The following is a 22,932-nucleotide window of genomic DNA, read 5'->3' as shown; positions in this document are numbered from 1 at the left end:
TTTGGTCACTCACAAAATTGTTGGTTATTTAACGTAATTCTTATGAAAATTTAATTTTCATGTATTCATTTTGGCCAAAAAAACTTCCACTTAAAATCAACTGTTATAATGAGTTTGATTTCAAAATGGCACTGCCACTACCAAATATTCTTTGAGAACCACTTGAACTAGGGTCAGAGGAGAGTACAGTCTTGCATGCAAATTTAAATTTAAAATGCTGGCTAATTAAACCATGATAATAGGGAAGGTGCTTTGTTCAAAGGCACCGAAGAGGTTGTGTTTAAGATTATGGTGTGGTCTGGCTAAGGAACCTGAACTGGGGGGGTGACATTCCATTTCTGTAACAGTTCATGACTTGGTGTTTGACCCTCACTTCTGTGAAACTTGGTTTACACCACCTTGTGCCTAGGTGTTTTTGTGCTATTTTTGGGTCTAGACTTTTGAGCCCTCCACACCTGCATTCCTCCCTCCTACACCACAGGCTGAGGTGACTTGAGGGAGTGGGGAAAAAAGGTGTTCTTCTGCTATTGGATTAAAGGACCAACATGCCTTGGGGGAAAACGAAGGTGAGCTCAGTGGCCTCTCCAATCCTAGCAACCCCAAAGCATCTCCCAGCCACTGAGTATTCTGCCAAGGGCAATCAATCAATCAGTGGTATTTATTAAGCACTTACTATGTGTAGAGCACTGTACCAAGTGCTTGGGAGATTACAATACAAAAGAATTAGCAGAGATGTTTCCTGCTTACAACACATGGTCACCTACCCCCACCTTCCTCAGCAGCAGGGGAGGAAGGCCTTTCAGTGACCCTGACTTCTTCCCCATAAAGAAGGGCTGGGGGTGCTGGCCACCATTCTCACCTAAAGGGAGCAGATACTTCAGGAGATAATGGGCTAAATTCTTCCTGACATGTCAGTAATCTTAAAAAGTGTCAAGGACTCTCTCAGGCTACCATGTTACTATTTAGTGATCAAATCAGTCATTTACTAAGTTTTCTGTTTCATACTGTGCCCTGCAAAGCAGTCATTTACCGAATGGTGCCTGGCTATCACCACCAGGGAGAAATTTAGGCCCTGGATGTGTGTAGAGTGCTTACAGATTCTCTGGTGAGAGGAGCCATCCAAGATTAGGGGTATAGTGAACTGTGACTGAGCCACAATGCAACACAAAAGGTTGTCTGGGGCCCCATGCACTGTTCCAACCCCCATGCCTATTTTTTTTTTAATAGCATTATTTAAGTGTTTAACAGGCACTGTACAAAGCGCTGGGGTAGATACAAGGTAATCAGGCTAGGCACAGTCCATGTCCCACATGGGGCTCACAGTCTTAATCTGCATTTTACAGATAAGGTAACTAAGGCCCAGAGAAGTGAAGTAAGTTGTCTGAAGTCACACAGTAGACAAACGGCAGAGCCGGGATTAAAACCCAGGTCCTTCTGTGCTACATCCACTAGGTCTCGCGGTTATTAGGGCCTTCAGCGCTCTTCCTACTGCTTTTGGGGAGGGTGCTGCTTTCTTTTTGACTCTCCAGAAGGGATGGATCTTTGGGAGGGGAGGTGGAGGTGGACCCTGTTCTCATTGTCCTGCCGCCCTCCGGTACGGACTGGAGTCCTTATGGTTTACTGGGTCTGTGGAAGGCTATTTTTTCAAAACCGGTCCAACCTTGATGAATGCTCCTCTCCCTCCGCTCCACAGCCCACACCAAATCGAATGAAAAATGGAATCTGTGGCATGCCCTGCCCCTCCCACCCTGCTCCTTCGAGTTCTTCGATGCTCCCTCCCCCCGGCCCCAAGATCACATCTCCGACTTCAGGGCTATTCATCAGGAGTTCATTCTATGTCAGATCCGTGGTCAATGACGTGACAAGAGGTCTTCTGCAGTCGCGACACCACACACAAGTAAACAAGGAACACCAGACAGAGCAAGGCCACTGCTGAGGAGATGATGAGCAGTCCCAGAAACACAGGGGGCTTCATAGGCATGTGGATCAGAGGGCTCTCAGCTGGGATCATGTTGGTGAGGTTCAGCATGTACCCCAGGGACCAGGCTATGCTGCTGTTACCGACCTGCAGAGTAGAGAGGACAGCTCTCACCATCAACCTCAACAAAGGGGTTATGGGCCAAATGCTGAAATAGCCTAACTGGAGCAGAAGTCTCCCCTCCTCTGTATATAGGAGGAAGAAAATTGGCCGTGGAGTAGGAGAGCTAGCTCCCCTGGGCTTCTAGTTTTGCCTAATGGCTACCGTTCTTGGACCCCCATGATGTCCCTGCTGCCTTTGCAGGCAGGGCAAGCACGAGACCATAGGCTATGTCTAAAGCATGACTTTGGGCATGTCATTTGCTTCTCTCTGCCTCAGGTTTCTCATCTGTAAAATGGGGATTAAATACTGTTCATTCAGTCGTATTTATTAAGCGCTTACTGTGTGCAGAGCACTGTACTAGGTGCTTGGAAGAGTACAATACAATAACCCGCCTACTTAGACTGTGAGCTCCACATGGTATTGGGACTGTGTACAACCTGATTATCTTGAATCCACCCCAGTTTAGTCCAGTGCTAGGCACAAAAAGTAAGCGCTTAAATACCACAATGGGTTTTCCAAACCAGAAATGTCATCATCACCCTGGGAGTGGGCATCAGTGCCCTTGGCATTACCAGAAACTGGTGTGCCAGCCAGAGCTGTTTTGCTGAATCCTGGACTATATTGTCAACTTTATCTTTTCTGGACTGACTCCATGTTTCCAGATGACGGGAGATAGGGAGTTTGCCTGATGAGAAGGCCATAGACCATCAGTCAAAGAGTTGATTGGACTCCATGCTGCATTCCTTTTTTGTTTTTCTTTTTTTGCTATCTGTTAAGCACTTATTATATGCAAGGCAGTGTACTAAGCACTGGGGAAGATACAAGCTAATCAGGTTGGACACTGTCCATGTCCCACATGGGACTCACAGTTGTAATCTTAATTTTACATATGAGGTAACTGAGCCCCTGATAAGTTAAATGACTTGCCCAAGGTCACCCAGCAGACAAGTGACGGAGGCAGGATTAGAACCCAGGTCATTCTGACTCCCAGGCCTGTGCTCTATCCACTAGGCCACGCTGCTTCTCATGTGTCCAGGGGTAATGTTCTTGGTTTTACCAGGTGCACCAGGGATGTAGGATCTTGTACTTGGGAGTTGTGTGCCACCATCTCTGCCAGGCTGCTAGCGCCATAGCTAATAAAGAAGACCCCTGAGTTTCTCCTGCCATTCCCATGGACAATTGTCTCAGTGCACTGGCCAGCTCTGGGACTTTGTCTTTCTCTGAGTGGGAAACGACCTTTCCATTTGATTTCCCTTTTCAGAAAAGACATAATAAGTAGACTTTTATTCCCTGCTGGCATGGCGTAACCTCAGAGTGGTGGGGTCAGGTGCAATTTACTCCTATGATTTCCTTCCAAAAGTCACTATGCCTTTTTCATGATGTACTTTACCCGTCACCAACCAAATTCTGCCCAGAGCAGAGACTTCAATATCTTTCACAGTCAGGGTTAGGACTGAGCAGTCAAGTCATTTCAGAGGTAAAAGGAGACTTGAGGGATCAATTTTCTTGTTACCAATCAACGGTATTTATTGAGCACTTACTATGTATACAGCACTATACTAAGTGCTTGGGCGAGTATCATACAATAGTATTAGCAGAAACATTCCCTGCCCATAATAGTAATGTTTTCCTGCCTCCACAAATGATCAGCTCCTCCAAATCCATTTAAATAATCTAGGAAGATACTTCAGCAGGTCAGTCTGAAAAGTGCTAGTTGTTTTAACTTCCTTGGATCGGAAGGATCTGGAGTGGTGGAGCTCAGATTAGATGGTGTTTCATGCAGGGGTGCCCAGTCTGAATATAAAAGAATGGCTTCCTCCCCACGTGGTCTTTCTCTAAACAAAGTAAAAAACCTGCCAAATGGTGGTGGGGGAGGTGACACCTGTTTGTTATACTTACTTCCTTTTGAAAGTGTATTTTAGGCCAGGAATCTCCAGTAAATTTGTATCCATGTATGAGCAGGTGATAGATATAGTGAGCGGAGAAGCAGTAAGACCGAGCATAGACTTCATCAAACTTGGGCAGTATCAGTTGAAGCTGAAAAATAAGATTCAAAATGCACAATAGGCATAATTGCCCTACCTATCGCTTTCCTTACTTGGAACATTCACCCTTCTTTAGATCACAAGGTTGCTTGGGAGCCGTGATAACAGAGAAGACTCTGTATTTGTCAACCAGAGGAATGCAGATATCAAATATGGCCAGCACCCTCTTCCCCTGCTCACACCCCCATTTGTATTCTCCGCATGACCTGCTTTTTCATCCCTGAAAAAAGACACACTGACCTGATCCCAGTTCTGTGAACAAAAAGTCCATGTGCTTGAGTTAAAGGTGTGTAGAGAAAAATGTCCTGATAGATTCAAAGCATTGACCGTGTAGTAGAATCCTGAAAAAGCCTGCAAATAGCATCAAAGAGGGTATTTACTTTTAGGTTAGGATCTGAACTAGAGAAGAGTTGTGGTTGTGGTGAGAGACAGCACATCCAAAAAAGAAAGTATTAAAAATAGTGGAGGTTTTTGTATTACCACAAATGCTCCTTTAACTTTAGGTTGATGGATTCCATCAAAGGAACAGTTGTCCTGGTTGTGACAATCTTGGAAGTCAAACAGCGAATACACCTTTTCTCGACACTGTGCAGGGTCTCCGGATCCTCTAAAGGTTATGTGGTGTTCTGGGTCATAGTTTGCTGGTCGGAGGGCTTCAGTGCACAAACTTCCAAATGTGTGTTTCATTTTAAAATCAGTTGTGTAATCTCGAGGGTAACAAGGATTGGTGACGTTGGCTTTGCCGGTGGAATTCTGTGGGTGGAGAATAGCAGGGCTTAGAAGTCATAACACTCTGTAGAGGGTGGAGAGCCATAATGGCTACCCTCCGGTGGCTCAGAAACCCTTAGATTCTGTTTCATGTGGCTTGGCCCACGGGAAAACAATGCTGGGGGTTAGGCCTCTCCCATAGCCAAAATGTGGTTCATACAAAGCCTCTGAGGCCCGTGCGACAGCCCTTGGGGTGTGGGACAGGACGGGGCCTGATGCAGGATACCTCCAGCCTCCCAGGAGTTGAGCAAGGGAAGTAAACTCAGCAGGCTCAGGCCAGTTCACAGACGAGTGAACATTAGGTGGGTGAGGTGGTTTTAGGGCTTCTTGAAGATGGTGGGATCTCTCCCAGGGGATCTCTCAAGGGGTTTTGTTGACTTTAGGATCGACCTGGGCCTGGAGCAGACCCCTGGAATAGCTGCTGGGATCTAGTCAGGCCTTAGAACAGTGCTCCAGCGCTTAGAACAATGCTTTGCACATAGTAAGCGCTTAATAAATGCCATGATATTATATTATTATTATTATTATTGTGTCTGTGGGAATGCAGGGTGGAACTGCCCTGGAGTTATGGTGAGGAGGTGGTGATGGGTACCCAGAGGTCTGGCCAACTCCACGGGGACCCCATCAACCCCCAGCTCAGCCAGTAGCGAGACTTTACAGGGGCAGCAGGCTGGGGGAGGGGTCTCTGTTAGTAAATTCTCTCAACCGTGGGATTCAGATTAATTACTACATTTGGAATGTGTGAATTCAGCGTATTCCCTTAAGCAAAACTCAGGATTGATGCAGAGAAGTATCCTGTTGAAAAAAAAAATGAATTCCTAAGGTGAAGAATAGAATGGAATCACTAGCAACCCCCACCACTATGAAGTTGAGTTTTCTTAGTTCAGAGGCAGGCTAAGGGTGCTTTCCCCAGTCATACCTCCCTCTCCCTCTAGCTTGTCTTCTCTCCTCTGCTCCAGTCACTGCCATTCCTCACCTGGGCCCAGGGGACATTTAAGATGGTTTTCTTTCTCTCTGGCCTGGTTTTTGGCTCAGGAAGGTTCACAAAGCCAAAGGATCAAGTTCAGAAGTGCCCCACATCCTAGGTACTCACAACCCATTTATTCTAACTGCTGCCGCACCAGGTAACCCCACAGATCTCAGGGCCAGAGGGGCAACTTGGTCACAGTGGCAGAATAAGAACAGTCAGAGGACACCATAACCATTCTGGACCTGACCAACCCCAGGAGAGACCCACAGAGGAGGCAGAAACACAACCAAGAATGCCACCGCCAATCCTGCTGTTACCTGAACGAGCATCGCCAGAAACCTCTTCTCCGCTTCATCACGGCCATAGCACTGGAAGCTGTGTGTGTACAGGCTGTACCTGTAGCCATACAGCGACACCTCGACAGTGTCGCCGGGACCCTGGGCTGCCCCCTCTTCTGGGGTGAATGATATCTGGGTGGAAGCCCCACCTAGATCCAGGGCACCGGTGGTTTCTGCTCCGTGAGGGTGGACCCAGGTGTGCCAGATGTTTTTCTACATGGGAGAGGGAAAACAAGCCCAGAGTCACCCCACCTCGTTTTATCTGTGGCCGTCATGGTGATGTGCTAGCATATTATTAAACTCAGTGCTGCAACACTCCAGAGCTGCTCAGTCTACATGACCAGGCTAGAGGGTCTCACAACAGGATATTTCAGCATAGCATTGAGACACTGCTCGGATGAGCCCTTGTCTCTCTGCCTGTCCCTCCCCCATCTCTTTCATGGCTCCTACCTCCATTACATTAGTTATGGCATCTTTTAAGTGCTCACTATGTGCTCAGCACGAGGGAAGGCACAGTATAATTGGATCCATCAAGGTCCTTGTCCCACAAGGGGCTCCATTTCTATTAATCAATTCTGTTTGAGCACTTTGTGCAGAGCAGTGTACTAAGTGCTTGGGAGAGTACAGTGGTAACAATATAAGAGGCACATTCCCTGCTCACAATGAGTTGACAGTCTAGAGACACTGAACAGCCACTCCCAGCCACTGGACAGTGGTCCCGGCAGAATGTAATCAAGTCCTAAGACTCCAAGTGAGGCAATGCATGCTGGGGCCCGAACAACTCCCTGGGACTCTATGGGACCAGGAATCGAGGACCCTAAATTGCAGCTAGTTAAGGGGGCATCTTAAAGCCTGATATTGCTGAATAAAGGGAAGATACATGTCTAGGTTGTGAGTCACCTTGGATGGGAGAGATTTGTTTCTACATGAGATGGGTGATGTGGCTGAGAGGGTCGTGGGGGTGCGTAGGGGACTGAAGATGTATGGATGGTAGGGAAAGGGAGGACTGCAGCATAGGAGTAGAAGCAGAGTGCTAATTATTCACTTTGAATGAGGGGGTAAAAAGGGGATGGGGATTTTAGGGGAGATGAAGACTGAGACAGGTAGGCGTCAGAGGGTTAATTGGCCAGAAAGCCACCATTTTGGATCTTTTCAGCCCTGATTAGAAACTCAGGTCTTGTTAGAGACCTGGGCTGAGCAAATCTGGGAATCCATGTCAGTCAGCTGTGATCACCCCCACTGCTCCCACAGAATGGGTATGTATGGGCAGAGGGCAAATGGGCAGACTGAAATACCCCAGAAACCCAAAGTGAAGTCCCAAATGGGCCCAGCTCAAAGGACACTGGAAAAAACTCAACCTGCAGTTTGTTTTAACAAGAACTGCTGAGTTAATCCCAGGATCCTTTTGGGCAGGGAGAGTGGCTACGCAGAGGCTTCTCTGCATTAGAGGTCTTTGGGGCCAAAGAGGTTGGGAAGTTTTACATTTTCCATGAGTGACAAGGTTAATATTTGCAATAACAAGCTTTTCCTGCAGCCCACTCACCCACTCAGCACTTCCGTCCTCCTCAGTCACCTTGAGGGCACCTTCCTGATCCTGAATGGGATGGAAATTACCCAGAACAGAAAGCCCTGGCAGCTTGCCCCTCTTGCTCAAGCTTGTGACCCCCGGGGAAGACATTAAACAGTGACATTAAAAATCATGCAGTTTTTCCACACACCTCCAAGAAATTGCCCATTAAATAGTTGGCTGTAATCCATCCATACACCCCTTCCTCTTGCCCAGAAATGATTTGAGCACCCCTAAAATCAAAGGGCTGTGACTTGAAGTAGTTTTGAATGCTTGCAAGGACTTCGTTGGCTGCCGTTTCATTTTGCAACCTATGCAATGCACAGAACACAAAACGCTGAGCACCTGGAAAAACAATCGTATCTTAACATGTCTTCAACCCAGTGAATGACAAGACGCTGGTCACTTTTGTGCAAAAATGTGAGTCCCCCTGCCCCTTTGGGGTCAGCCTTGCTGAGGAACAGTTGGGCATAATGCACAGCCCTCCAGCCTGCAAGCAGAGGTTTCTTACAGCAAAGACAATAAATGTACAGTTGCAACCCATCAGATTGTCATGGCAACAGAATGGTGGCCAAGGGGGAAAAGGGCTCATTGGCCAAGCATGATGGCCACCTGTCCCCACTCTGCAACTGCCATCGCCCCCTCTCCTTCCCTCTGCAGTTAAACAGCCAGGCTAGGAGTATGATCATTAGAGATAGCAATCTCTAAATACTTTCCACTTGTTTAGGGTTTTTACTTACGAACTCAAGGTGCAATGCCCTGAGCCCCATTACCATGCTTCCCCGAATGATCATGTGCTATTTATCAGGCAATGCAGCCCGCCCTTCTGGAGATCAAAATGGGGGAAGTGTGAAGGAGAAGGAAGAGGCAAGATGAGGAGAATAGTGGGCAGCAGTAACTAATAGAGTATTGTTTCCAAGACCCCTTTTCCCCCAACAATGGGTTGGCCAGTTGCTGATCTCCATGATAATTTGTTAGATTAACGTAGGCTAGTTTTCTGAATAAAAGATATTGTGCCCACCAGCCTATTTTCGCTTAAAACTTGTAAGGTGGAAGAATGATTAGCTTCAAAATGTCATGGAGCCTCATTGGTTCAGAAGCAGCAATGCAAAGCCTCCTCAATCTTTCACACCTGTTTCCCTTTTTTTTTAAAATCGTATTTGTTAAGCACTTATGTGCCAAGTACCGTACTAAGCTCTGGGTAGATACAAGATTATCAGGTTGGTCACAGTCCACGTCCCACGTGGGGCTCACAGTCTTAATCCCCATTTAATAGATGAGGTAACTGAGGAACAGAGAAGTAAATGACTTGCCCAAGGTCACACCTCAGGTAAGTAGAGGAGCGGGATTAGAACCCAGGTCCTCTGACTCCCAGGCCCAAGCTCTTTCTACCAGCTCATGCTGATTCTTTTCTGGGAAAGGAGGTAATAGGTACAGGAGCTGACAGTTTCCCAGTTTTTAGGCCTTTTAAGTCCAAATGTTGCCTATAAAGGCTGGAGGAGGGGAGGGGAGTGATGGAAAGAGGTTGGGGAATAGATGGGAAAGGATAGGCATTGTCTATTAGTTCAAGGTCCCGATCCACTTCCCATCCACAGGATTGTGACAGGCAGAGATCTTGACTTCTGCCAAGTGACTTCACTTGACAGGAACATAAGTCCATGAACCAGAGATGAAATAACTCAGTGTCCCATTACTTGTTTTCCCAGAATGATCCATTCTTCTTTGCTTTTTTTATAATTATGCTGATCACAATATATCTTAAGAGCAGACCCTGCAGGGATGAAAGAAAGGCTTGCGGCATAACATTTCAAGTGTATCAGCACATAATGACCACTTGCAGGTACATGATTAGCCAAGTATTCCTTGTGCATGAAGCATTATGGGATGCCTATTCTTCATTACTCATTTTGTGGTGGAGACCTTTGGAGGCAGCAAAGGGGTTCTGCATCCCAAAAGCCCCTGACAATAGAGCAAATTGGGGGGCATTTATCAGTAAAAGGCATCTCTGGAAGCTTGTCTCTACTACCAATCAATTGTATTTATTGAGCGCTTACTGTATGCACAGCAGTATACTAAGCACTTGGGAGAGTGCAATATAACAAAGTTGAGAGAAGTAGCATAGCCTAGTGGATAGAGCACAGGCCTGGGAGTCAGAAGGACCTGAGTTCTAATCCCAGCTCCCCCACTTGGCTTCTGTGTGACCTTGGGCAAGTCACTTAACCTCTCACTGCCTCAGTTATCTCATCTGTAAAAGGGGGATTGAGACTGTTAGCCCCACGTGGGACATGGACCGTGTCCAACCTGATTAGCTTGGATCTACTCCAGCACTTAGAACAGTGCTTGACATAGGATGCGCTTAACAACTATCGTTATTGTTATTATTAGAGTTGGAAGATCCATTCCCTCCCCATAATGAGCTGACAGTTCAGAGGGGGAGACAGACACTAATATAAATCTGCTACTGCAGAAACTGTAGAAACCCCTGCCCCTCTGCAGGGACATCCCCTTGACCCTAGCAGCAGTTGGCAGACACTAGATAGCTGCTCCCCATGGGGCTGGGTCTACCCACTAGCCCATACCTGCAGAGGATCTTGGGAGCTGGCATCAGGGGACAGTGGGGACCCCAAACTTCAGGACACCATTTCAGAAGTTAGGATGGCTCTCAGGGGCTGTGAGATTTTACAGCCACCACCACCTGGCTGAGGAGCCCTCACTAGATAATGATGGCATTTGTTAAGCACTTACTCTGTATCAAGCACTGTGCTAAGCACTGGGATAGATACAAGCTGATCAGGTTGGACACAGTTCCTGTCCCACATGAGGCTCACAGTCTTTATCCCCATTTTGCAGATGAGGTAACTGAGGCACACAGAAGTTAAGTGACTTGCTCGAGGTCACACCGCAGACAAGTGGTGGAGCTGGAATTAGAACCCAGGTCCTTCTATCTCCCAGGCCCATGCTCTATCCACCAGGCCATGCTCTCAGAAGAGTGGGAGAAGCTATTTCCCATAAGGATCCCATCCAAATGCCTGGCCCTTTTTTTTTTTTAAACCAACCACTGAACTAGGTCAGAAAGCTTCTCACTTTGCAATGGAGTAGGAAAACAGCTGCTATCTAATTTCTGAAGCAAGGTTGAAAGTGGGCTTGAAAAATTGGCTTTTGCTTTCAACACCATGATATGTACAAACAGTGCAACAAAAGCTAAGGGCTGGTCTATTGGGCTGGGATCTTGAAACCATGAATAAAAAATAAATTCAGAACAGTCTGGTAAGGCTTCCCAAGTTGTCAATCTCAACCACTGCTGAGGAGTCACCACCACCATTTCCAGACCCTGCGATAATTTGAAGGTAAACTTTGCCTCATTCTCTGTGTTCAAATTTGTTGGGTTCCTTATTAAAATTGCTAATATTGACTCTCCCGTCTTCTTCAGAAATGAACCAAACTCTGCATCATCATCAGGAAAAGCCCAATCCAATGAATTCCCCTCTCTTTTTCCAATATTTAGTCCTCTTATCCATGAATCCTGATCTAGGCTGTTGGCCCAGAGCCTCTCAACCTTGCAGGGTCTGGAAAACTTAGTGGCATTTTTTAGGCTAATTAGTCCAAGAGGGAGAAATTTTCTGGGAAAAGGAACACAAACCATTTCAGTTGGGGACAAATTGAATGTGCCGGACCAGGACAATCTACCGATAATCACTTGGCTGGGGGCAAGGGTGGCTTATCAACAGACTTAGAGGCTACCTTCCTGACCATTTTAACACCAAAGTATGTGACCAAAAACAAAGACAACAAGGAAAATGTCTAGGCAACTTTACCAAAAGGCATGCATTCAATGTGACAGATCATGTTGGGGACGTCTGACTAGAATTATTTCTTGCAACTTGTAGTCTGAAGCAATGGCAACTTCTATGTTTGAGGCAGCCTATTCCTGTTTTTTTATGATAATAATAATTATGGTATTAAGCACTTACTGTATAACAGGCACTGTTCTAAGCGCTGGAGTGATACAAGCAAATCAGGGTGGACACAGTCCCTGTCCCATTTTGGGCTCACAATCTCAATCCCCATTTTACAGATGAGGTAACTGAGGCCCAGAGAAGTGAAGTGACTTGCCCAAGGTCACACAGCAGACAAGAGGCAGAGCCAAGATTAGAACCCATGACCTTCTGACTCTTACGCCCATGCTCTATCCACTATGCCATGCTGCTTTACATATCTTTCCTGCATTTGGGGGAACCCAAGAGTAGGAAAGATCTACCAAAAGCAGTTAGATAAAAGTAGACCAACTAAAGGTTACACACAAAAAATACAGTATAAGCTATTTACTGTTAAATGTGCCTAGAAAACTTATCAAAAAGACCATTTTTCTGTGGAACCATGGATGGTCTCAGCAGGTTTGAACTTCTTTCTTCAATGTCACCAGCAAACATTTCCTTTTACTAAAATCAGCAAGAGAAAGGCAATTCTCTGGAAACAATCTCTCTCTCTCTCTGAAGATCTAAAACCAAACTGAAATTTCTTTTCCTCTGATTCATTTCCAGAAAGAGAGCTAAGCTTCTGGTTCCTTTCCCCAAATATTTCTGAATAACTAAAGCATGTCTTTTACCTCAACAGTCGCATTCCAGCTGTGGCTCCCAGGTGAATGGGGGTAGTTTTATGAAGATGAGAGGGAATTTTCCCCTTGATATTCTCCATGCAGACATCTATGGCTTTCGGTACATCTTGAGGGTTATTCCCATAGCTGGATATCCCAGAGCCTAAACAAAATAAAAATCAGTTCCTGTTAGCTCTGCCAGTTACCTTGGAAACTAATCCACCAGAGATGAAACACTGAATTCTTCTTTTCCGAATTAGGAAAAAAACAATCCCGAAGGGAAGCAATGTGGCCCGAAGGGAGAGAGGCTGTGGTGAACCTCTTGAGACCTGTAGTATAGCTAGTTCCTTCTGTGGGGGCCCATAATGATGATGATGATGATGATGATGGCATTTATTAAGCACTTACTATGTGCAAAGCACTGTTCTAAGTGCCGGGGAGGTTACAAGGTGATCAGGTTGTCCCACGTGGGGCTCACAGCCTTCATCCCCATTTTACAGATGAGGGAACTGAGGCCCACAGAAGTTAAGTGACTTGCCCAAAGTCACACAGCAGACAATTGGTGGAGCTGGGATTTGAACACATGACCTCTGACTCCAAAGCCCGGTCTTTTTCCACTGAGCCATGTGTAAGAAGAGCTGCAGGGTTGGGCTGAAAGCAGGAAAGATTAAACAACCATCTGATCCAAGGAAACACCGGGATGATTTCCTTGAACCCTGAAGAAATAGAAGAGTGTATAAAGGCAAAGTTTTGGGTCAGATGTGGAGATAAGAAAAAATAATGATTACCAGACATTAAACTCCTTTTACTCTTTTTTTGGATGGAGAAAGCACCTGGCACTACCCTCCCATCCTCACTCTCCTAAGGAATTTTAAAAACAAATTCATGCCCCAAATTACAAGGCACTTTTCTTGGACACATCTGTTTTATAATGTAAATATCTTTGCTACCTGTACCCTGGTACAGAAAAGCAATAACAGACTGGCACGGTTTTTCAAACCGTTGCCAGAAACAATAAGATAAGGCATCAAGGCATCAAGATAAGGCATGAAGCAGCATGGCTCAGTGGAAAGAGCACGGACTTGGGAGTTAGAGGTCATGGGTTCTAATCCTAGCTCCGCCACTTGTCCGCTGTGTGACTTTGGGCAAGTCACTTAACTTCTCTGTGCCTCAGTTACCTCATCTGGAAAATGGGGATTAAGACTGTGAGTCCCATGTGGGACAACCTGATTATCTTGTATTCCCCCAAGTTCTTAGAACAGTGCTTGGCACATAGTAAGCGCTTAACAAATATTATTATTATTATCATCATCACAGTCAGTTCACCCCATCCAGAATCTTCCTCTCATAACAGAAGCCACACAAGCACTACAGAACAAATTATGTGAATCGGGGCAGCAAGCTCAGCACAGCAGCCCCAGCTAGGCCCTATTCTCTAGGGAATCCAGACTGCTAGGACCCAGGGCAATCCCTCCTTAGTAATTCTCTCTTCTGAAGACACCTGAATTACCTCAGGTCTAGGAAAACAGTGCTGGCTACATGTCAAAATAAGAACAAGGGAGTATGGCTTTCATCTGTGCTTGTTATCCACCAATCCATAAAAAGATACCTTTAACTATCACCTCTAAGTGGATGACTTCTAAGTCTACTTTGCTAGCCTCGACTTTTCATCATCATTGTAATTACACATTTCCTTTTACCTCCAGGACATTTCCCACTGATAACTCAAGCTCAATATATCTAAATCTGAACTCATCCTTCCACCTAAAACCCTCTCCTCCACAATCAGCAGTATTTATTGAGGATGTATTATGCACAGAGCATTGTACAAAGTGCTTGGGAGAGTTCAGCAGAAAAATGTAGACATGATCCTACCATCAAGGAGTTTATAATCTAATTTTCATTATACATCTAACGGCACCATCCTCCCCATCTCTGAAATCCACAAATTTAGCATTACCATTGAACTCCTCTATCTCTTTCTACTTCCATATTCAGTCTCCCTAAATCCTGCCAATCTTTCCTCCACAACATTTTAAGGGCTTATCCCTTCCTCTCTATCCAAATGGCCACTAGACACTTGCCAAATCCCAACTAGAAAACTGCCTCAGCCTCCTCACTGCTCCCCTTCCTCTACTCTCTCCCTTTACCAGTCCATACTTCACTTTGCTGCCCACTTCATTTATCTGAAACATCTTTCAATACTTATCATCCATACCTCAAAAAGCTTTGGCGATTACCCTTTCCTAACTGTATCAAGTAGAAACTCCTGACAATTGGTTTTAAGGCACTCCATCTACTCTCCCTCCTGCTTAACCTATCTCCTTTACTAGTACTCTCCCTCACTGTGCCTCACCCTTACCTCTCCCACCTGTAACCTCTGGTTCATTCTTTTCCTCCTTCCTGGACTTCCATCTCTCTTCCAATTTGCCTGAGCATAAACAGCTTCTGAATTCCTACCTTCCCCCAGGAAGTCTTCATCAATTAATTCCTCTTCTTACCAGGTTATATCCCCCCAGCTACCAACCCTGCACTTGTGCGACAACTACTTGTGTAAATTCACAAACACTGTAGCACTTCTAAATATATGTACTTACATACCCTATTATTTAACCAATTTTCCTTCTTTGTCCCATCTTAAAATTACTTAAAGTATCTGTCTTCCCCATTAGACTGTAAGCTCCTTGAGAACAGGAATCATGTCTACTTTATTGCATTTTCCCAAGAGCTTAGTCCAGTGCTCTGCACAAAGGAGGCACTCAAATACCACTGTTTGGTTGATTCATATTCTTACTCATTTTTCTCACACTAGATCGCTTCAAACAAACCAGAGGAGTTTTGGGGGTTTTTTTGAGTTGAGAAGAGTAAACCCTGAACTGACTCCTTTTCTTCCCTAACGCTTTTCCCTATGATTCATACTGTACTTTTGGCTCTTGTCCTACATCAAGACTAGCAGACCACACCAGAAATCAGCCTGAGCGGAAGGTCTATAAAGCAATCAGGCTAACCTTTTTGGACTTGCTGACAATGACTTATTCAGCTCAGATTGATTGGTTATTCATTTGGTTGCAAATGTTTGGAGAGGCGCTTGCATTACACAGCTGCGAAACCAGAAATACTGTTTTAAAAATAAATAAATAATCTCCGAGCAGAGGGTGGATGAGAAAGAGACTTGCTGATTTTAAATTCAGCTATTTAAATCTCTTTTCACAGTAAAACCTGAGCACAGGTTCAAGTTGAGTATATTTGGATCGATCAGGCTACCTAGATTGAAACAGACTGGTCCATATAGCAAGGGACGACTTCTGGGTCGCCCTCCCTAAAAAATGGAGGATTTTGCATCAGAGTGGACCTTGTCTCCATCCTCCCCTGGGAACGCTCAACAAATATGATTGAATGAATCAGTGAAATGCTCCTGGAACTCGCCCCAAGGGACAGCCAGCTGGTTCCACCTTTTCCCACAATCATGGGGCCAGAATGTTCTCAGGGCAAATTTAAGTTGGGAATTTGGCCCATCCCTATGGAGTTGGGCCCTAAAAAGGTTCATGGCAGTTTTCCTTTTCTTCAGTTTCTGGCTGAGTGCAATACAGCAGGATTTTGAGCGTAAGGCAGAGAAACAGTGTGGCCTAGTGGACAGAGCATGGCCCTGGGAGTCAGAAGGACCTGGATTCTAATCCTGACTCTGCCACTTGTCTGCTGGGTAACCTTGGGCAAGTTACTTCAATTCTCTGTGCTTCAGTGAACTCATCTTTAAATGGGGAATAAAACTATGAGCCCCATGTGCGAGAGGGACTTTATCCAACCTGATTTGCTTCTATCTACCCCAGGGCTTAGTACAGTTCCTGGCACACAGTAAGCGCTTAACAAATACCATGATTATGATTATTATAGCAAAAGGGATGGGAGAGGAGCCAGAGCTAAAGCCTTGCTTATACAGCTCTGCAGAACCCTAATCTTTCCTTCTCTTCATCTCACAGCCAGCATTTCTTTCAGTCCTGAAGGAGTGGGATGACATACCTGAGAGATCAGTCAATGTCATTTATTGAGTGCTTACTATTTGCCGAGCACTGTAGTAAGCGTTTGGGAGAGAACAGTACAAAAGAATTAGCAGATACATTCTCTTCCAAAACAAACTTACAGTCTAGAAGGGGAGACAAATATTAATATGATTACATAAGTAATTTATAATATATAATTTACAGATATGTACATAAGTGTTGTGGGAGTTGAGGATGAGGCGAATATCAAATGCCCAGAGGTCACAGGTCCAAGTGCATAGATGACGACACAGAAGGGAGAGGGAACCAGGGAAAAGAGGACTTAATCGGGGAAGGCCTCTTGGAGGAGATGTGACCTTAATAAGGCTTGGAAGGTGGGGAGAGTGGTGGTCCAGTGAATATGGATGGGGAGGGAGTTTCAGGCTATGGGGAGGGCATGGGAAAGATAGGTAAGGTCCGGGGTATGGTGAGTAAGTTGGTACTAGAGGAGTGAAATGTGTGGGCTGGACTGTAGTAGGAGCGATCAGCGAAAATCCAAGTCATATGCACTCCTGACCCAGGAAGGCAACCACCACACTGTTTCCCTAAGGACCCTTGGGGGCCCCTGTCAGAGACTGGAATGCTACATTGGACAGTCTGGAATACACTGGAATGCTTCACTGGATGGGTGGTCTCACCCAGAAAGGCCTAATGGTCTTATAGTCCTGTCAGGTTACAGTAAGGTGCAGTGGATAGAGCACAAGCCTGGGAGTCAGAATCAATTAATCAATCAATCAATCGTATTTATTGAGTGCTTACTGTGTGCAGGGCACTGTACTAAGTGCTTGGGAAGTACAAGTTGGCAACATATAGAGACAGTCCCTACCCAACAGTGGGCTCACAGTTTAAAAGGGGGAGACAGAGAATAAAGCCAAACATACTAACAAAATAAAATAAATAGAATAGATATGTACAAGTGAAATAGAGTAATAAATATGTACAAACATATATACATATATACAAGGGTTCTAATCCCAACTCTGCCACTTGTCTGCTGTGTGACCTTGGTAAATCACTTCACTTTTCTGTGCCTCAGTTACCTCATCTGTAAAATGGGGATTAAGACTGTGAGCCCCATGTGGGACAGGGACTATGTCCAACCCAATTTGCTTGTATCCACCCCAGTGCTTAGTACAGTGCCTGGCACACAGTAAGCGCTTAACAAAAAATGGAATTATTATTATTATCATTATTATTATTATTATATCCCCACTATTCAAGCCCTAACCACCTCTTCCTCTCCCCGGTTCACAGGAGACTTGAGCAGCCACTGTGCACCCAGCTAGGGAAGCTGGTTAACCTCCTCTGTTACTAGTGAGCTATATCCAGCTTTCTTGACCTATAAGGTTCTTTTTGAATCTGGCCAACACAAACTGAATGCTGTCAGTATCCTCTCAATGCCATTCCCAGCAGATACGCCTTCCTCTTTACTCCTATCAGGGGCACCAACTCCGGGGGTGGGATTCTGAGAACATAGTCATTAGTTTTGCCCCCATATTTGGGGGGGCTGTGGCTCCATTAAGTCAAAAGTGGATTCCTAGGATCCACAATTCCTGATCAGGGCTTCCAGCCTTGCATGCTGCTCCCCAATCTCTGGTCTCAGAGCAAAGGGCTCAGCCAGCCCTACCTGACCTCCCTCGAGCAAGGAACGGGCAGTTCGGACCCAGGTTGGCCCTGATCCCACCAGGATATGGGGGCATCAAGCCCTACCACAAACCGGAAAAGCTAGTTCCTGAAGCTACCTTCTGCACGGAATACTGTCTATGATGTTAGACAGCAATCAATCAATCAAGTGGTAGAACAAGTGTTTCACAGTGCAACTGAATATAATGAGAAAGTGTAGTGTATATTTAGATAAATATGAAAAATCTATATTACTATGTGGGGATGCCAAAAACTGCTTACTGTCTGCGGTAGGTACACAGGGACTTTTCACTCACCCCCAATAATGATAATTTGTATTTATTTAATACCTATCTCCAAGCATTTTCCAAGCTTTATCTAATTTGTCTTCACACCATGTGGGAGAGGTAGGCAGGAGGTATAATTATCCTCTTTTCCTAGTTGGGGAAACTGAGGTCCAATGAGAAAAGCAATTTGCCAAGGCCACCAACTGAGACCAGTGGTGGTGCTGGGAATGAAATCTTAATCTCCTGGCTCCCAGACTGGGGCCTCTCCCCCACCTCTCCCAGTATCTGAAAGAAACTTTGACAGCCAGCCTGCAATTCAACCAACTGCTCTCCCCAAATATTTAAGATCCTTACCTTTCACACTACACTTGAAGGTTTGGTTTACCACTCCTGTGTTGTTCTCCTTCTCTGCTGGCCACTGATACACATATGCTGTGGTTCTTGATGATCCAGCGTCAAGCACTATACCATACTGAATAAATGTAGAGGGAGGAAAAAAATCAGAAATAGACTACTCCCCATAACAGCCTGTCCTGCAAGGTTCCTACGGTGGACTGTTTCACCAGCTGATCATTTCTAAAAAAGGAAGGTTTTTATAATTTCCCAGAACACCATGCACAGTCCCTGACTGGATTCAGATCTTGGGTGAATGGAGTCATGGTCAAGTGGTTAAGACGATGGACTAGAAATCCATTGGGGTTTCCCCGCGCAGGTTCGAATCCTGCTGATTACGAGTATTTGAGGGAAGCAGCATGGCGTACTGGATAGCGCCTGGGAGTCAGAAGGTCATGGGTTCTAATCCCAGCTCTGCCACTTATCTGCTGGGTGGCCTTGGGCAAATCACTTCACTTCTCTGTGCCTCAGTTACCTCATCTGTAAAATGGGGATAGACTGTGAGCCCCATATGGGACAGGGGCTGTGTCCAACCCAATTTGCTCGTATCTACCACAGAACTTAGTACAGTGCCTGGCACATAGCCGACACTTAACAAATACCACAACTTTTTTTAAAGCACGGAGGGTTTAATAGTCTAGAGGTGGACCAGGTTTTCATCAGAAATGGGGCTTTGGTATTTGGAAACACCACCAATTCCTCTGGAGACTGTCCACTAACTATCAGCCCCTTTCTCAGTTCAACCTGCTCAAAGCAATGCTTGATCAGCCTTCAGTGCTGGGAATAAACAGAATCAATGCAGGGCCATGAAAACCCCTTCCAAGCTGGAGTCTGGACCCATTGTAATTTCCCTCCATCTCCCTGATTTCACCATGGGCTTCATCACAGCAGCTAGCAACTGAGCTCAGATGCCAATACTCTTTTTTATGGTATTTGTTGGGCACTTACAATATATCAAACACTGTTCTAAGTGCTGGGATAGATACAAACGAATTAAGTTGGGCACAGTTCCTGCCCTACATGGGAGTCACAGTCTAAGTAGGAGGAAGAACAGGAGAACTGAGGGACAGAGAAGTTAAATGACTTTCTCAAGGCAACATAGCAAACATTTGGCAGAGGCAGGAGTAGAAACCATGTCCTCAGACTCCCATGCTCTTTCCATCAGGCCATGCTGCTTCTCATTAGGTCATGTTGCTACTCTTTCCACAGTTTGCTGAGTCTGTTATAGCCAAGCATGTGGGGTGTTGGGCAGATTGGGGAGGCTGGAGTGGAGCTGGAATGTTGAGATGGTTGAGGGCAGACAGATGAGGAGGGGGCTTTGACGCTTAGGGTTGGAACTAACAGTTTCCAAAAATCATTAGGCAGTACAAAACGTGATTGTTCCTCTGTTCCCATTTTACCATCTCCTCCCACACTCAACCATCTCATCCCCTTTGATCATCCCCATACCACTGGGATAAGAGAATGCAAGGTGTGACCAGAGTGAAAGCACAAACATAGATTCCCTCACAAACACCAATTCCCATGAAAAGCAAGGAGAGGAAGGAGAAAGGAAAGGCAGAGTATACTGTGTTAATTTTCCACTATTTGATTTTTACTAAGTCCTTTCTGAACACTTCGGGGGCCTGGGCTCACAGGCCTATGTCTAACTTTATTGTTTGTCTAGATGGTTTCTCAAGATTCCTTCTGGCCCTTTGATTTTGTAGTCTTGGATCCAAAGAGGCTTCCCAAACCCTCTCTACGCACGAGTCTTAGAGCACGCCCAGCAACGCCCTTCATACAACATCCTGGTAGACAATGGTGCCCTTGGATTCTGCTTGGCACCTCACAAGAACAGTTAGCCAACTGTGTACCCAAAGCACGAAAAGGCTCTTGTTATGGAAACTCTCACCATACTCACAAAACGTATGCCTGCACATGTTGTGAAACTAAAGAATGGAAAGACAATTCTTGTCAATACATCAAGAAAGGTATCATTAGGCAACAGCGCATTCTGAAGAGCTGTTATTACGGATTCTGCTTGGCTAGCAAATAGCATTGGACTGACCGCAGGATTAACTTCATTGGAACAGGAGAAAGATCCTTCACCACTGATCGAGGTTATGGATTTCCTTCTTCCTTAATCCCCACATCTCCCTCAGCTTTGGCTGATGCTTGATGCCAAGACTCTGAGATGTGACACCTCATCCATGTGCTGGCCTCCAGTCTGTTCTGGGCAGCACTTCCTGATCCCTGCTAGCTCACTGGGTGGTCTGGAAAGCAAGCATGGGAAGAAATATTCCCTGGCCTCACTGTTCACAGCAAATCTATGTCTTGGGACTGGCTACACGTGATTAAGAGCCACAGTTGCTCCTGGGCAGACTGATAATTACTTTAGTTTCCCATAGGGAACTAGAGGCCAGGCTGCACTCATGGCTTTGCCCCTAGCCTTTTTTCGATTATTAGGAGGGGTGCAGGACTGATTGGGGGGTACCACAGCTTACTCTTCTGTGCATTGGTCATACCAATCCCTGTTTACCTTACTGAGAAGAAAGAAACTCCCAGAAAGTAGCTTCAGAAAGGTGGATCTAATCTACTTACCCCCAAAGCCAAACCAACATTTGTTTCTTCCTACCCTTTCTTTATTTTATTTTAAATGGAGTCACTGAAAAGCCACAAGAAGTGGAATTCCAGGCTCTTTGAGACCTTCCCCCAACCCCTGACCTCACAGGTAAGAGAAATCACTCTCAGGAAAATGTGCATCAAAGAATGTCTTTTCTGTTCTGTCAGAGATGGATGAATGCTTAAAGTTGTAGCATTTCAGGGGGGAGCTGGAAGCTAGCCAGAAATGTGTTTCTTCTGATGCAAAAAAAAAAAATAATGATTAAGAGTCTTTTTGTGATGACGATGGTGGTGGAGGATCTGGTTTTCTCGTTGTTGAGTTTGTATTTCATCTGCCTTCACCCCAGTTTCCTGTGTTCTTTGCTTAGTTAGGACAATGATAAGGTTAACTCACCATACTTTACAGATTTCCTACCGAGCCCAGAAAGTGGTCTTGATGGTTCTACCATCAGTGGACTAGCAGCAGCAGAAAGGTTTCTGAAACAGACACAGCGTGTCCTAGTGGATAGAGTCCGGGCCTGGGAATCAAAAAGATCTGGGCTCTAATACCATCCCTACCACTTATCTGCTGTGCGACCTTAGGCAAGTCACTTCACTTTTATGGGCCTCAATTCCCTCATCTGTTAAATGGTGATTAAAACTCTGAGCCTCGTGTGGGACTTTAACTGTGTCTAATCTGATTATCTTGTATCTACCCTAGTCCTTAGTACTGTGCCTGGCACATAGTAAGCATTTTAAAAATACTATTAAAAAAAACTGCCTAAAAATTCCAGCTCTCTGATGGGCATGACCAAACAGGGCTCAAGATGATTCAATAAAACTGATTTTGCATTCCTGACTTTTACTGCTCATTGAGTTGGAAAAATGAATGAGACAGTTTTTCACCTCATTTGTATCCCTTTTCTCATTGATCAACTGTCTGAAACTTCAAGGGGCTCAATTCAATGTTGCCAGACCACAAGTAGGAACAAGCATCATGCCATGCACAGTACTAAGCGCTGGGGTGGATACACACAAATAGGGTTGGGCACAGTACCTGTCCCATGCGGGGCTCACAATCTCAATCCCCATTTTACAGATGAGTTAACTGAGGCACAGAGAAGTGAAGTGACTTACCCAAAGTTACACAGCAGACAAGTGGCCAAGCTGGGATTAGTACCCATGACCTTCTGACTCTCAGGCCTGGACTCTAGCCACTGCACCATGCTGCTTTTAGCTCATTCTTCAGATAATAATAATAATAATAATAATAATAATGGTATTTGCTATGGGTTTACTATATGCCAAGTGCTGGGGTAGATACAGGATAATCAGGTCCCAGCTGGAGCTCACAAATAGTAGGAGAACAGGTATTGAATCCCCATTTTACAGATGAGGGAACTGAGGCACAGAGAAGTCAAGTGACTTGCCCAAGATTATACAGCAGGTCAGTGACAGAGCCAGTATTAGAACCAGGGCCTCTCACTCCCAGGCCCATGTTCTTTCTACTAGGCAACACGTCTTTCCAAAGCAAGTTTTCCTGGTCTGGAATCAAATCCGAGCCACAGCAATGATTTCATTGCTAAATCTTAACCACTAAGACCACCAGGGAATTTGATAGTAAGACCTTATCCTATCTTCCTGATAATC

General features: G+C 45.3%; 1 protein-coding gene and 1 non-coding gene across 3 annotated transcripts in view; one reads left to right on the top strand and one right to left on the bottom strand.

Moving 5' to 3' along the window:
* Window positions 1-1,363: 1,363 nt before the first annotated feature.
* The window catches only part of ENTPD3 (ectonucleoside triphosphate diphosphohydrolase 3), a 31,766-nt gene continuing 10,197 nt past the window's right edge, over window positions 1,364-22,932 (bottom strand). For both annotated transcript variants that reach the window (XM_038759547.1, XM_038759557.1), the window contains exons 4-11: window positions 18,664-18,781; window positions 12,375-12,525; window positions 7,920-8,079; window positions 6,181-6,414; window positions 4,606-4,878; window positions 4,366-4,476; window positions 3,980-4,117; window positions 1,364-2,065 (exon numbers count right to left, since the gene is read on the bottom strand). In XM_038759547.1, the coding sequence (XP_038615475.1) occupies window positions 1,829-2,065; window positions 3,980-4,117; window positions 4,366-4,476; window positions 4,606-4,878; window positions 6,181-6,414; window positions 7,920-8,079; window positions 12,375-12,525; window positions 18,664-18,781 (1,422 nt within the window). In that variant the 3' untranslated portion in view covers window positions 1,364-1,828. The remainder of the gene's footprint in view (window positions 2,066-3,979; window positions 4,118-4,365; window positions 4,477-4,605; window positions 4,879-6,180; window positions 6,415-7,919; window positions 8,080-12,374; window positions 12,526-18,663; window positions 18,782-22,932) is intronic.
* Window positions 18,961-19,042, top strand: TRNAS-AGA. The gene has a single exon. It is a non-coding gene; the product is annotated as a tRNA-Ser (tRNA).

This window comes from Tachyglossus aculeatus, chromosome 2, assembly GCF_015852505.1.
Source record: "Tachyglossus aculeatus isolate mTacAcu1 chromosome 2, mTacAcu1.pri, whole genome shotgun sequence".
NCBI classification, from domain to species: Eukaryota; Metazoa; Chordata; class Mammalia; order Monotremata; family Tachyglossidae; genus Tachyglossus; species Tachyglossus aculeatus.
This window is presented reverse-complemented; position numbering and strand designations above follow the sequence as displayed.